The 13,287-nt window shown below is 43.3% G+C and overlaps 1 protein-coding gene and 1 long non-coding RNA gene across 11 annotated transcripts in view; one reads left to right on the top strand and one right to left on the bottom strand.

The window, feature by feature from the left end:
* The first annotated feature begins 1,085 nt into the window (after positions 1-1,085).
* LOC111251596 (uncharacterized) lies at positions 1,086-3,274 on the top strand. Its single transcript, XR_002673877.2, has 3 exons — positions 1,086-1,423; positions 1,675-1,892; positions 2,675-3,274. It is a non-coding gene; the product is annotated as an uncharacterized LOC111251596 (long non-coding RNA).
* A 641-nt stretch (positions 3,275-3,915) lies between these two features.
* Positions 3,916-13,287, bottom strand: part of smash (smallish) — an 86,272-nt gene continuing 76,900 nt past the window's right edge. For 7 of the 10 annotated variants that reach the window (XM_022809515.2, XM_022809511.2, XM_086991669.1 and 4 more), the window contains 8 exons: positions 10,857-11,095; positions 10,160-10,650; positions 7,951-10,025; positions 6,685-7,760; positions 5,612-5,761; positions 5,064-5,480; positions 4,584-4,780; positions 3,916-4,399 (listed from right to left, as the gene is read on the bottom strand). In XM_022809515.2, coding sequence (XP_022665250.1) covers positions 4,374-4,399; positions 4,584-4,780; positions 5,064-5,480; positions 5,612-5,761; positions 6,685-7,760; positions 7,951-10,025; positions 10,160-10,650; positions 10,857-11,095 — 4,671 coding nt within the window. In that variant the 3' untranslated portion in view covers positions 3,916-4,373. Of the gene's footprint in view, positions 4,400-4,583; positions 4,781-5,063; positions 5,481-5,611; positions 5,762-6,684; positions 7,761-7,950; positions 10,026-10,159; positions 10,651-10,856; positions 11,096-12,556; positions 12,905-13,287 lie in introns of those variants that run through there. The other 3 variants (XM_022809520.2, XM_086991670.1, XM_022809514.2) reach the window with 3 other exon arrangements.

Below are 13,287 nucleotides of genomic sequence, written 5' to 3' on the forward strand. Positions count from 1 at the left end.
TCAACCGAGCAAATGCTCCCGAATGAATCCGGTGTTTCTATAAAAAAACACGTCGTTTATAAGGCTGAAACGAATAAAGCCTTCTTTTTTCCATTCACCCATTTCGTTACGGCTATACGTAACCGACTCCTTGGCATTTTTATAAACCACGAAATATAATCGTCCTTCCGAAATTTTAAGGGTTCTGTTATATTTAGGCATCATTCGGTAAAACTGTTTCGGTTAACAGAAAAGGAAGCAGTGCTGCCTCATTAGCAGCGGCGAGTTTATTAGTCGGCGACCAAAAATAATGGGGTCTAAAAGTGGTACGCTAATAAAGCACTCTTCTAACCATAGGCCCTCGAACAGGAGCACTTAAAAAAAAATGGAAAAAAATAATTTTTGGAATTGCCTGAAGCTGCGTGCACGACCCGAAAAAACCAAAGCACGCGGATCATACTTTGGAAAAATACAAGCACATCAAGAAGTTGCTAAATGAGATATAATAGATCACTGATAAACGTTTCGTCTAACTCAATGTAAATTCCTTCACGAAATAATAGATAGGAAATTGATTTAACGTTTGTGCGAGTGCGCCATAGATATATATATAGATATACTAGGTATCTATTAAATATCCGATGAGTGAGCTGCACACGCACGCATAAAGCGCAACAAGTTCGCTTATTGACGTCATTGCGGCTCTAACGAAGGTCAATAAACGTTCCACTGGTAAAAATCAGCCTAAAGAAATATTTTCAGTACGCGAAGAAAGGTCATAGCGGCAGGCCTACGGCATATATGAGACTGCGGTATTCGATGACCAAACGTCGGTCCAATTTTATCGTGTCAAATTCGTAGCGTCAACATCGAGCCAAAGTGGCGCAACAGAAGCAGTTAAAATTAGGCGACCACTTACTGGGCTGACCAATTTTTGCATTGACGGCCATAACAGCCGTGGCCATAGTGACATTCGCTCATATAACATCAGAGGCGATAACGCTAGCAATAACAACGACAACAGCGCCACATTCGACAAGTAGACAAAATCAGCATCAATATCTTTAAGACATACGCTATAGCACTGCGTTCAAATGTACGCTAATTCCAATTAACTAGAAGCTAGGAACGGTTGTTGATTTGCTCGGGGCCAGCCCCAATTCAATTTCATAACTGAAGCTGACCGGTGGGATAAGCTACTAAAGCAATTTAATAGTGGTAACGCCTTGACGCAAGCGTTGATACCAACGAATATGGAAAAGGGCTTTGGATGACACTACTTCAACCCGTTCCATTCATTAATACTATCAGGCTGTTGGCAAAACAGACCGGATGGTTCGTTACCACAACAACAAAGTATTATCATAATGTTCTTCATCAGAGGTGGTAGAAATCAGTATTTTTAGATTAAAGCAGAGTGTTCTAACGACCGCACTTCAGACTTGTAAGCACGTTTCTATGCTACTTAGTTCTGTGCGTTTATTAAGTAATCAGCCTTAATTCCGTTAGCATTGTTTCCTCTTGGGATTTTCTCTTGAAGTTTCTGAGAAAATTTTGTTAGGTAATTTCTGCTGATGTTCACGACAAAGTTCAAAGGTTCATCTTAACAGATTTTATTTGCATAGGTGCTTTAGGCGAGTGTAATTGTGTTTTAGATGCGACACCTAACCAAGGTTCCATCTGCTAACCCCTTAGGTCAACCTGTATTTCGTGGACCACAGCTTTAAGTCTGATAGCGATACCGAAAACAGACGAGAAATGCCCCTGTCGTTCCTGGAAAAAGCCGTGTTCATATCCACTTTTCCAATTGTTGGTCGTGTGAAGCCACCTAAAGATCAGAAGAATTTCCCTATGTGTATTGAACAACATCTACTCATTAACAACGACAATGTTATTCCAGTTAGGCTTTTCAGGTAATCGAATACCCTAACTGTTAGGAGTTTAGTGGAAGCATTACAAGCCATCACGCGACCCTCGGGTATAAATTATTCTTCGAGACTGGTGTTTATTTTATTGCAACAGGCCTCTCTGGGCTACCTGTTTTATGTTACCTCCTCTGTCTAAGAAGGAGTATTAAAAGAGATTCGTTCGAAAGGAGTTCGATAGTGTATGAGACGCACGCTTTTTATTGTTCACATATTAAACGTTGCCGGTCAAACTCTGACTGCAAGACTCCTAACAGAAATAAATAACGGAGTAAATGACAATATGATGCGTATACCATGTTTTACTCGCAGACATGCAGCTCTTTATCTTTGTATGCAGGTCGACCTCGGTGAACTTCTCTATCCACTCAGTCACCCAGAAAGGCTTAACCCTAAGAAATCGGCCGGTAAACGCACGGTTTCGTACACTCTTCGACTGATAGAACTTTAAGGCGTAGTTGAAAAGCAGCTTTCATCGAAAGTGTTAAAAAAAACGAAGAGCGTACACATAATTAGGAGAATATATGCCAAGAATATATGTTGTTCAACATAAATGCTTTTCTATGCAAGAATATACATTGAAAAAAGTACGTCAGGTAGGAGAGAATGGATGCCGTACTTTTGTTAGATTTTCATAGGATGGTCAACCCTTAGTAGTACAGAGCGCTTAATTTTCAGGATTTCAGGTTTTATACGTGAGGTCTATAGCAAGTGTCTGCAAATAATCGACCACCTAAAAAAAAAGTCTAATCAAATATATTTTTTTGTAGATTTTCATCCGCTGCAATCGGCCACCGCAGGCCGAGATGGCGTACAATATTTTCATCGTGACGTGCGACAACAGTGCGGAGCATAATATATTCATATCAACGCCCTGTTCAGCTTTGGGAGCTATTCGTTACTCTCCGACTTTTATAGGACTGTCTATATTACTATGTCCGGTGCTCATCGGTTGAAGGAAGACATCAGTTGATAGCGAGATGTACTGCCCGCTTCGGACAGCTGATTACCTATCACATGAACTGTGCCATTGTTGAAAGCGTACGAGTGCACGTACCCATTACCTGCCTAGTATTGGGCCTTGTATTGTCTGTGGGTTAATGAGCTGTTGGTATAGTATGTACTCTGTACTCTACTCAACTATACTGAAGAATCATACGGCAAAAAAATGAGTTATGTCAATTGTATTTGTTATAAATGTAAATAGATACGTTACTTTAACCGTACTTACAACACAAGTAGAACTTATCGATGTCAGTTTCTCTTCTTTTGATCGAAATTTGCGTTTCCATAACGAACCGGATAGTTAAATCATGTGGTACTAATAGATGCTCGTGGTACACTTTTGTTTCGTTCGAATGAACTATTTATTTTCTGGTGTCTTTACTTTCGTAGTTTGAAGCAGAAAACGATACTTTTTGTCTGTATCGGTACAAAGATGGACGACGAGAACAACAAACGAGTGTATTATAGAATCCAGTCAGAGAGAGCTTATCGTACTCTGCGGATATAGATTCAGCAGAGCTCATTTCGCTTCGTAGATGATAAAAGCTGTCCTAAAAGTATTCAAGGCCATTTCAATGCAAAAATCAGAAGAATTAATTCAACAGGTCAATGGTCCAAGTGAAAATGATGCAATTGAAAATTTCTGAAATATCCTCGCTGAAAATATCCTCGAAAAAGTATTGAATTTGCGCTGTCTGTTATAATAAGGCTGTATCGGATCCTGATCATAATAATAGAATCAATTTTTGAGTTCGGTCTTTGTTGAATATTCCGTTCAACAGATCATGTTTAAAGCGCCATGTCAGTGGCGTCCTTGCCCCTAACCTTGACACAAGCTACGTACGTATAGAAAAGATTACAATGTTTCATTCCATTGTCTCGAATCAGTAAACCTGCAGTCCAATGGAGATTTGCGTCCCATGAAAAACAGCTATCAATCTATGCTGTACTAGCCAGCCCAATACGTGTTTTTATAAAACTATAAATGAAAACGCGTACCCGAAAATAATTTTTGTGTAGCGTTTTATACAGTGATTTTATTTTAAAATCTGTAATATGTTCTAAACGTATTTTATACAAACATGGTAAAGTATTTATGTTAAATGCTGAAGTGTCGATTGGTTAGAGTCGTTAGTCGACAATCTGTCAACCTCAATCAGAGCGGGCGAGACTCGAGCCTATATCATGTCGCCGGCCTGCGATACGGAGAAAGAAGGTAAACGATAACGAGCCGTGTTTTCAAGGCACTGTCTTTCACAATTAGCATTCTTCATCACTTGCTAGGCGCAGCCGCTGTACAATTGACAAGCCTCCCGTAGCTAACAGGTGGGCATACATATCCTTTTCCATAGATATATGTTGTCGATGGCTGTGTTATTTACTTGTGCTGCCGACCTGCTTAGAATGGTTTTCTTCGTTGTGAAGACATTGTACCGAAGGCTTCGATCATCCTGTTGATGTCGATTACACTCGGCTATATTTCAAGCCAGCTGAAAAACATTGTCAGGGAACACGTTACCAGTCAGCTTGGACGGTGTCACTCTGCCGTTGTGGCTATTGCTAAGGACTGAGACGGGTTAAGGACGTTTCGAGCTTTCCAGGTATTATGATTCTAAGTGTGTTATATATTTGTCCGATGAACGCTCTGATCAAGTTTGCATTTTATCACAGTACCTTCATCGTACGAATTGCAGTTATGGCAGTGCAGTTTCGAGTTGCGTACCCGCACGTCCGTTCCGCAGGTCCCATTTCCTAGACGCTGGCGACACACGCAGCAGCGGAAACAAGCTAGGTGAAAATGAAGCTGTAGGGATTCAATAACCATTGCTGCTCCACGGCCAAGTTCCTGCGAGCAGAGTGAGCATCTCTTCCTAAAACAGATTCAATACTACCTTAGGGAAAACGTTCCTTAGTCAGCGCTCGTAGCTGATCGATAGAATGAATTTTTAACGCTTATCGTAGCAAGTAATTATCCTGTATTATATCGACAATACGAACAGCGACCGATAGAAACAGATTCCGTATTATGGAAAACGCGACTTATTTATTTAAGCGTTATGTAATGAACGTTCGCAAGATGGAACACGAAACGAATTCCAAAATGATCTGTTCAGTTTACAGCGTTTAGAGGTAGTTTTCAACGTCTCTACTCACTTGCCAGAAATCCCAAGCTCTGAAACAGGATCGTTTGATGCTGGCGTTACCATGTTTGCCACCGAGTGCCCGTTCTGTGGGGCGACGGCTTTTCTCTGGGGACCGGACAGTGCAGGCATCGTGGAAGCAGATCCAAGCTCCTCCGATAACGGGGGCATATTACCAACGCCGGCACGACCACTGATAGGCACGCTTGACATTAACACCGGCGTTGAAGCCGAAGTAACTTGTAACTGGTTTGTGTGATTGGAGACATGTGAGACACTACCACTTGTTGCAGGAACGTGACCTGCATAGCACACGGGCAACGATCCCGTTAGCTGAGAAGAACTCTGGCCTGCGTAGCCAAGATTTTGGGCTTCTAGTTGTCGCCGCAGCTCCGCCTCCTGAATTAGCCAGTGGTTAGCGTTGAAGGACCTGCAGCGGAATCGGATTAAGGACTATTTACTATTTATGTAAGACAACTTGTTATATTATAGACAGGTATGCGCAATAGATAAAGAAGAGCACTTATGAAGTTGACGTTTCTTCATGCAGTTTATACACACTTGCTATCCTGTTGAGGTTTTTTTTTCGCACCGAGCTCAGCAGTAAGCTGACGTGGTTCGTCCGGAAGATTGTCCGCACTTTTCCGTTGCACTATGAGCTTCGGCTCTGCCGTGGGCCCTACGCCTCCTATATACGGTTGACTGCGTGACCTGCAATACCATTTGATCCAGTTTGCTTGTCAAATAGGCAAATTTTTCATTGAAACAAAATTGATTTGAGGGACTTATGTTCTTTCCTTCATTACGCTGTTAGTCGACTAAGCGGCAACACGAACCCTCTTCAACCCGTAGTAATAGAACAAGTACCCTTTGACCTACTAGTCAGTGGTAACTTTTACTCGTATGATTGCTTCCTTAAAGAATAATTGTTTTTTTAAGTTTTCCTGTAAATAGATTTACGTATTTCGTCGTTACCTGACACACGCTTTATCAAACAGTTTCACGCCTTACAAAAATCTGCCTATCTACCGAAACACATTCCGCTTTCTTTTTGGAATCTCCAAAGAGTATTTTTCAAGCTTCAACTTTGCAAATCATGGCCAGCTTATTCCGTCAATGCATGGCGATGCTAGGAATACTAAAGACAAATGCGGAAATATATTATTCACTGTTCTAATATTGCTACGCGTACGCAATTTTTGTACTTGCTTATCTATAGAGATGCCTGTAAATAACCAGCCTTCCCCATACTGGCCACAATGGCTATGTAGTCCATCGTTTGATATGCAGTCTTCCATTTCAAACTGTGTTAAGCTTGGGCTTTACTCGCAAACTTGCGTAAGTTGCGGTTTCGATCAAAACAGCGATGAATATATGCAAGAAATTACAAAGTGTTGTATAACTTGTTGATTCCATCGGGCCAGTTATACTGTTACTCGATATGGGCGTCCCCAGCTAAAAAAACATTGGAAGTTGACTGATAATGTTCAAAAACATTTCTATAAAGACTCGCTTGGAAATGTTCGTCTAACAGTGAGATTTCATATCTGCCTTCATAGCCTCGCTTATTCAGCAGGCCAGTGTGTGCGTACGATACAAAAAGCAGATACTGTTGACTATACATATATACATACCTTTGTATGGCGTCGAGAGTTGGTTTGTTAACAGAAGCCGATAGAATTCTTCCTTGTTCGTGTGCCACTCTTGGTGCTTCATAAAAGTCTTCCGCCACGGAGGGCTTTCGTAGATTGTTCAGATAATCTCTCGTCTTGGCATAGGTTTCGACATTTTCGTAAATCTCCTGGCCATAGCCGCTGGCGTTAGCACCGGACAGTGGTAACTCGCCACCTGTCTTTCCCCCCAGGAGATGTGAATTTGTCGTTGCACCTGTTCTGGCTAGTTGATTGCTATTTGCGTAAATATCCTCGCAGGATTTTGCGTATTTGCGCGTGTTTTCATAGATGTCTTCAGTGCATGGATACCCTGAGGAGGGGGTCGACTGCTTTTGCTGCTGCAAATGCTGCATGTAGTCATAACCTGGGTAATTGACCGTACCCTCGTGGTAACTTTTCCTTTCCTGCCGAAGTATGGGATTCTCGCGACGCCTGATCATTGACATGTCATTGTAACCCGGGCTTTCGTGCACTGCTGGTCGTCGCAAATCCCCATACATCTGCTCCTGATCTATAGGGGCTAGGCCAAATCGCGCCTGGCTACCCTGCAAACTAGCCTGGGTATTCGGCAAATTAGCCTGGCTTGTCGTGACAGTCGTGGCCATTTGTACCATCTGTCTTGCACTGGCAGACATTCCGGCAGCCGTCTGCTGATAATATGGACCGCGGTACATGTGCTGAGCGCGGTTCAGCTGAGGCGCATTTTCGTACAGTTCTTCTGTGGGGTTGTAAGGCGTCATATTTGTAGGAGGCGCAGGCGCGGGTCCCTTCTTGATGCCCTTTGGGGGTTGAGATGGCAACTGGTTGTACACATCGAAATTACCAGCACTGCTTGTAGACACCTGGTAAAGTTGTTCACCAGAACCGGAAGCAATCATTTCGACGTTTTCATAAGGTTCCTGCATAGGCGAACTCTTCACCTGAACTTCTGCTTCGACCTGCAGTTGCTGGCGAGAGCTGAAGTGCTGAATCGGTGTTTGATGGGTCGTGTTATCTCTTTCTATATCACGTCGTACCGCAGAATCAGAACCCTGCGCCTATGTAGACAACAACAACATATACATATATTCCTGCGGTACAGTTGCTATGATATGAAGAGGAATAGGACATCGTGGCTGTGCCGTGTCCCAACTAGATTTTTTATTACACATTTCCTTATTCTTTGCTTAGATTGCTAACTAATTCAAATATAGTGTGAATGTGAATAATAAGGAGAAAAATACGTACCGGCATTGTGTAGCTGACTCCTGACTCTTTCCAGCCGTCTGCATTATGCTGGGGATACTGTCCTGAGATGACTGCATCATGTTTAATTTGAACAATTTGGGAATCCCCGTCTCTGGCAATGGCGTCATCAGTATGCAATGCAACACGGGCTTTTTCTTTTTCCTTGTTCCATAGTGTCTGACCGGCGGCCTTAATTCGATGCAATGGATCAGGATTAGGGGGACTGACCGTATCTGCAGGCGGGTTAGCTAACCCATGTTCTGGTGACCGAGCAACCATGTTCCCCTGATCTGTTTTTGGTGAAGATTTGGTTGATGTTCCAAGCGAGCCAGTATCATTAAAGTCGATGAGTTTACTATCCGGAGATGAGTCTACCTCAATATGTACCGATCTGTTCGTTTTGTTGGGTCTAGAAACAGGCGCGCTTTCGCTATCGGGCGAAAGGTCAGATAAGTGTGCCGGCGACTCGTTGCGCTCAGAGACGGGCGAAAACAGGGAGCTTGAAGCCACTGAAGATAGCATGGCGTTGCCCACTTCTCGCTGTATCTCTGTTATTGTCGTTGTTGTTGAGCTGGCGCTTCGGGATTCTTCACTAATCGTACTCTCCGAATGGTCGGTTGGCGATTGAACAGGATAGACCTCGGAGCCCAGTCTAATATCCAACAGAACGTGTTCCTCGTCGGAACGCTTTTTGTCCCCTGCCGGTACAAGAATAGTGTTTACGGGGGGTGCACATGTAGGCTTCCCCTCTTGCATCGGAGTTCCATAGACTTCGGCTTCGATGTTAGCCAACTTAGCGCGTCGTCTCTCAATATCGTTCGTCGTCGAGGACGAACAGAAGAGAGCTTCCTTGCGTTTGCGAATTAGGTCAGGCTCAATGGCTACCTCGATTTTGGGTTTCGACTGCATACTATTTAAGGTTAACTCAACTTTGCGCTGGTCTGACAAGAACTGCGCCGGAGCCATATCGGAGTTAATCTGCAGTGCCATCAGCTTTCTTTCAACAGTCTTCGGTTCAATGTCAATCTGCTGCACCGTTTTCCCTCTTTTGGTTGCGTTCTCAAGAAAATTTGCCTTTCGTTGTTCGATCAACTTGGGTTGGATGTCCAAGTCAAGGTTACGTTCGGTCTTCTGCGCAGCTTCAGCACTTCCAAGAAAGTTGGCCTTCCGTTGTTCGATTAGTTTCGGTTCGATATTCAGCTCAACGGTCGTTCGTTCGACGCGCGTTCCCGAATGCTCGAAAAAGCTTGCTTTGCGCTCTTCCAATGTGGTTTCGATGTCGACAGACGGCGTCTTGGATTTGCTTGGTTGAGACTCACCCGATAAACTTCCACCGCTGTTTTCAATCGACGCTTTGAGTTGTGCCACCGCTACTGAAGGCAACTCTACAACTCTGATATCGTCTGTTCGTTGTGAAGCATTTTCAATCGAAGCTTTGCGTTGCAAAACAAGATGTTGCTCGACACTGATTTCAGACATGACGTCAATTTTTCTTACCATATTATCGGAGCTCGCCTGACGGATGAACTCAGCTTTTTTGCGTTCGATAATTTGTGGCTCGATTTCTTCGACAGGAGACTTTTTCTCCATCGCGGTTTCAGCAAGTGACTTAGAAAGTGAGTTCTTCCGTTTAAGTACTAACTGTTCTTCGACCGGTACGTCGACGGGGATCGGTCTGGTCGGTTCCTGCTCCTTGTCCCGTTCTTCGTCCTGCTCGAGCTGTAAAGCCTGAATAAATAGTTGCGATTTTCGTCTCTCTACGAGTTTTGGTTCGATGATAACTTCGTTTGCCACAGCCGCTGCAATTACCTTGTCACTGTTATCCTCGATCTGATTCTGTCCAACTTGCCCCGAACAGAATTTTGCCAGCTTCATTTTAAAGTTTGTTCTGCGCTCAACTTGCTCGGGGCTTTCTTCTGCTTGCGTATCGACCCGGTAAATGACCATTTCGAGCTGCCCAGTCATCAGGGCAAGATCCATTGACGACGGCACACTCCCTGGAGAGTCGGCTAGAACTCCATTAAGTGAAATAACTTCATCTCCCTGTTTCAGTCCTGCGAGGCCCGCCACACCATCTAAGTGGAACCAAGCCAATCAAAAAAGGAATTACTAGAGAGTAGTTATAGATGTCTTTGCTACTATTCGTCTATGTAAGAACAAAATTGGTGCAAATTGAGAATTTTCATAATAATTTACACTAATCACCAACCTTCATCAACGGACTCGACTATGACCTTTTGGCCGTCCTGAGTGAGTGAAAAGCCGAAGATGTCAGACGATGGGTTAATGGAGAGGCGAATGATAACCTCATTGGAATTTGACGGGGTTTCATCTTTGGGTAAAGCTGACCCGGGAAGCGCGGACGGCGGCCGAGGCTGCACTGCAGATGTGACCAACTGTCTGCCCAACTCGTTGGTTGCCGCAGAAGATGCAGCAGGCCTCATTTGGTCTCTTTCTGAATAATTGGCAGCACTTACTACACTTCCACTTCCGCTAAGCGAATCGACTCCCGAATCCGCTATCCACGGGTTTATCGGAGACGCGAGCCTTTCTTCAGAGCCTTGAGAGCCTTCAGAACCTAGGCGCTCTTCGGAGTTGGCGTCGGATGATTTATCCTCCGATTGGCTATCCACAGAATCTGCCGTTGTTAGACGTTTATGACCCGCCGCAAGACCATTCTCTTTATTTTCCTCATCAAAGCTAAAACGACAGAAGCATTTGGGGACAAATGACGAGACGATAAAATAAAAAATACGATGAAAACATTATAAACCGTATTGTAAGATTTAATATTTGTTGGCATCTACTACTTATGTGCTTAGTCGGATTATTGTGCTTTAGCTTTCAATTATTAATTAGTATGCTAATTAGCATCGGGAGTATTGCAGTAAAAACTAAATACTTACTGGACGTTATTTTCATTATGGTTCGCTATATGCTCCTGGCTGAAAAAACTTAGGTTATACCCAAGGTGAGGAGAAGCCTGCTGGCGACTCTGTCGTTGCTGCATCATCTCGGAAAAAGTTTTCACTTTGCGAATCTGACGGGCTTCTTCTTCTTCCATAAGGCGTTTAGCTTCTTCGGCCCGGCTTAGGAGGCGTTCTGGTACACGTTGACGACGGGCAGACTTCCATTTGTCGAGATTCTGGAATAGATAACAATGCTTTGACAAAAACCACCCCGGACTTCAATTTTTCACAGCTAATTTGTAGTCAGCCCCAAGAAAACACGTAACGACCCTACAAATTGATTCAGCTGATGAATATGCGCCTTGTGTAAATCCATATCAGCGTCGTGTTTTTGACTTTAGACAGTATCCTGGCTGTAAAAGTAAGGAATCCCCAGCTGGATTGCCAGTTCCGCTAAATACCAATACACGGTCCTACAAATGCAATATGTGTGAAACAATACAAGTATCTACCTTTTTGTCCGGTTAAATAATGGACTTTACATATTTCGGCGCCAAATTTAAATTGTCTTCGACTTTCTTAAATGGCACAGTTACATGCAAAAATGTCTCTGTAGAACAGGATTTTTTTTCTTTGTTTTATAGATTAGGACACTGAAGCAGTTCTTGCATTATGCGTCCTTAATCTAGAACGTTCATTTGGCTTCAGCTCAGTGAGTTGGCGCAGCCAATACGCCTATACGCATATGATATGTATACTCCGACGCGTTTGTGTCTAAATATGGATCACTCGGTCATTTAAGTTTCAACAAGGTTTTGAATAACAACAACAGATAGGCAGCAAAATGCTGGTGGCCATTATATGGCATGACGAGATGCAACGGTGAAAACTACGTGAGTCACTGTTCTTATGTACAAAATGTAGTAGCGAACAAAAGTAACCAATATACTTTATCGTTTTACTAAAAAGAAGGGCACGCACACGCACGAACGGTCACAGGGATGATGAAGCGTTTGATCTACGAAAAAGCAGATCGGCGATGAAATAACGCTTCGACTGAGTGGAAGTTTTGTATAAAACGGTCTCCTCCTGATTTATTTGGAGCATGCCGCGCATAAACTGCCGGCCGTGCATCCTATTACGGGCGGACAAAACGAAGAGCCGGATAAAAAAAAATACTAGATGAAAAAACGTCGATAAAATGTACGTATTTCGCAGGACAACTGTCAGCTGCTTAATGCGGCACCTTTATTATCACCTCTGTTATGATTAAAACGAAAGATCTTTAAACAAACGACAAATTATCATTGTTCAGTATTTATCTAGTACGTCGCAGTGGCTCCTGTTCTTAATGAAGTACGCGAAGCGAAAGAATTGCGCCGGTAATAGCAAATTGTTACAGATTACGTACTGATATTTTCATGGCACGGAAGCATTGGCTATAATATGGTGATTTACTACGCCAACGTCCTCCCATAGTTTGCGATGAGTGGGGATGCTACAAGAGTCCCCCTCGTCCACACAATCAGCTCTATCCCAGGTAACCCAACAAGCTGGAATGAACGTGATTAAGCCAGTTTGATCACTCTATCATCACATTATTACAAGTAACATAACTTTCTAGTTGTGTTTTAGGCAGATACTGGCAGTGCCAGGATACAAACAACTATCATTGCTATTTTACTGAGATGACTGACCCAAATTTGGCTGAAGGTCGAGGACCCAATATCGAGGAGACTTGCTCTACATCGTGTCACTTCCCGGGGCGTTCCCTATCTTGTTTTGTCATGCTCCTCTGTTGTTGGGTTGGCCACCTGGAAAAACCACTAGGAAATACCGAGTATCCGCGAGGGGCCAATATTGCTTAAATATGAATATGGTGGAAGGTGATGGCTCTCAGTGAGGCATCGATCATCTGGATTGAGGTCAGTTAGCTGCTGGCCCGACTGCCGTCTCATGCATAGGCGAAATGATCGGTTCGCCGTCACGGCACTTGGTGACCTTCTCCACGATTCGTCATTATGTCCATGTTGGCTGTCGTTTATATCACTTCGTGCATCGTAGAGAAGACAGCTCTACCTTAGAGTACCTAGCTAATGATTGGAACACCGAAAACACGTTGGAAATAAACAGATGATCAATATTCGACCGTGAGCTATTATAGCTCTCGTTGTCTAATTTCACATAAATTATACAGAGCGTTTCACGTTTATTTACATAAAGCGTTCGTGCACGCCAGTGCTGTAGGTCTACAAATATAACATTGAGCCATACTGACCGTTCTTAACTTAAAATTAAGCCAATTAAATATTTCTAAATAATAGTGCTCAACGAAATACGCGCCGTTTGATCCTTTTGCCATTCTTCTGGTAACGCCATAGTACAGTCACTGTAGAACTTGTGTGGTTTCCAGGCAAGAAGTTGTGAC

The sequence above is a fragment of the Varroa destructor genome, unplaced genomic scaffold (assembly GCF_002443255.2).
Source record: "Varroa destructor unplaced genomic scaffold, Vdes_3.0 BEIS01000005.1, whole genome shotgun sequence".
NCBI lineage: Eukaryota > Metazoa > Arthropoda > Arachnida > Mesostigmata > Varroidae > Varroa > Varroa destructor.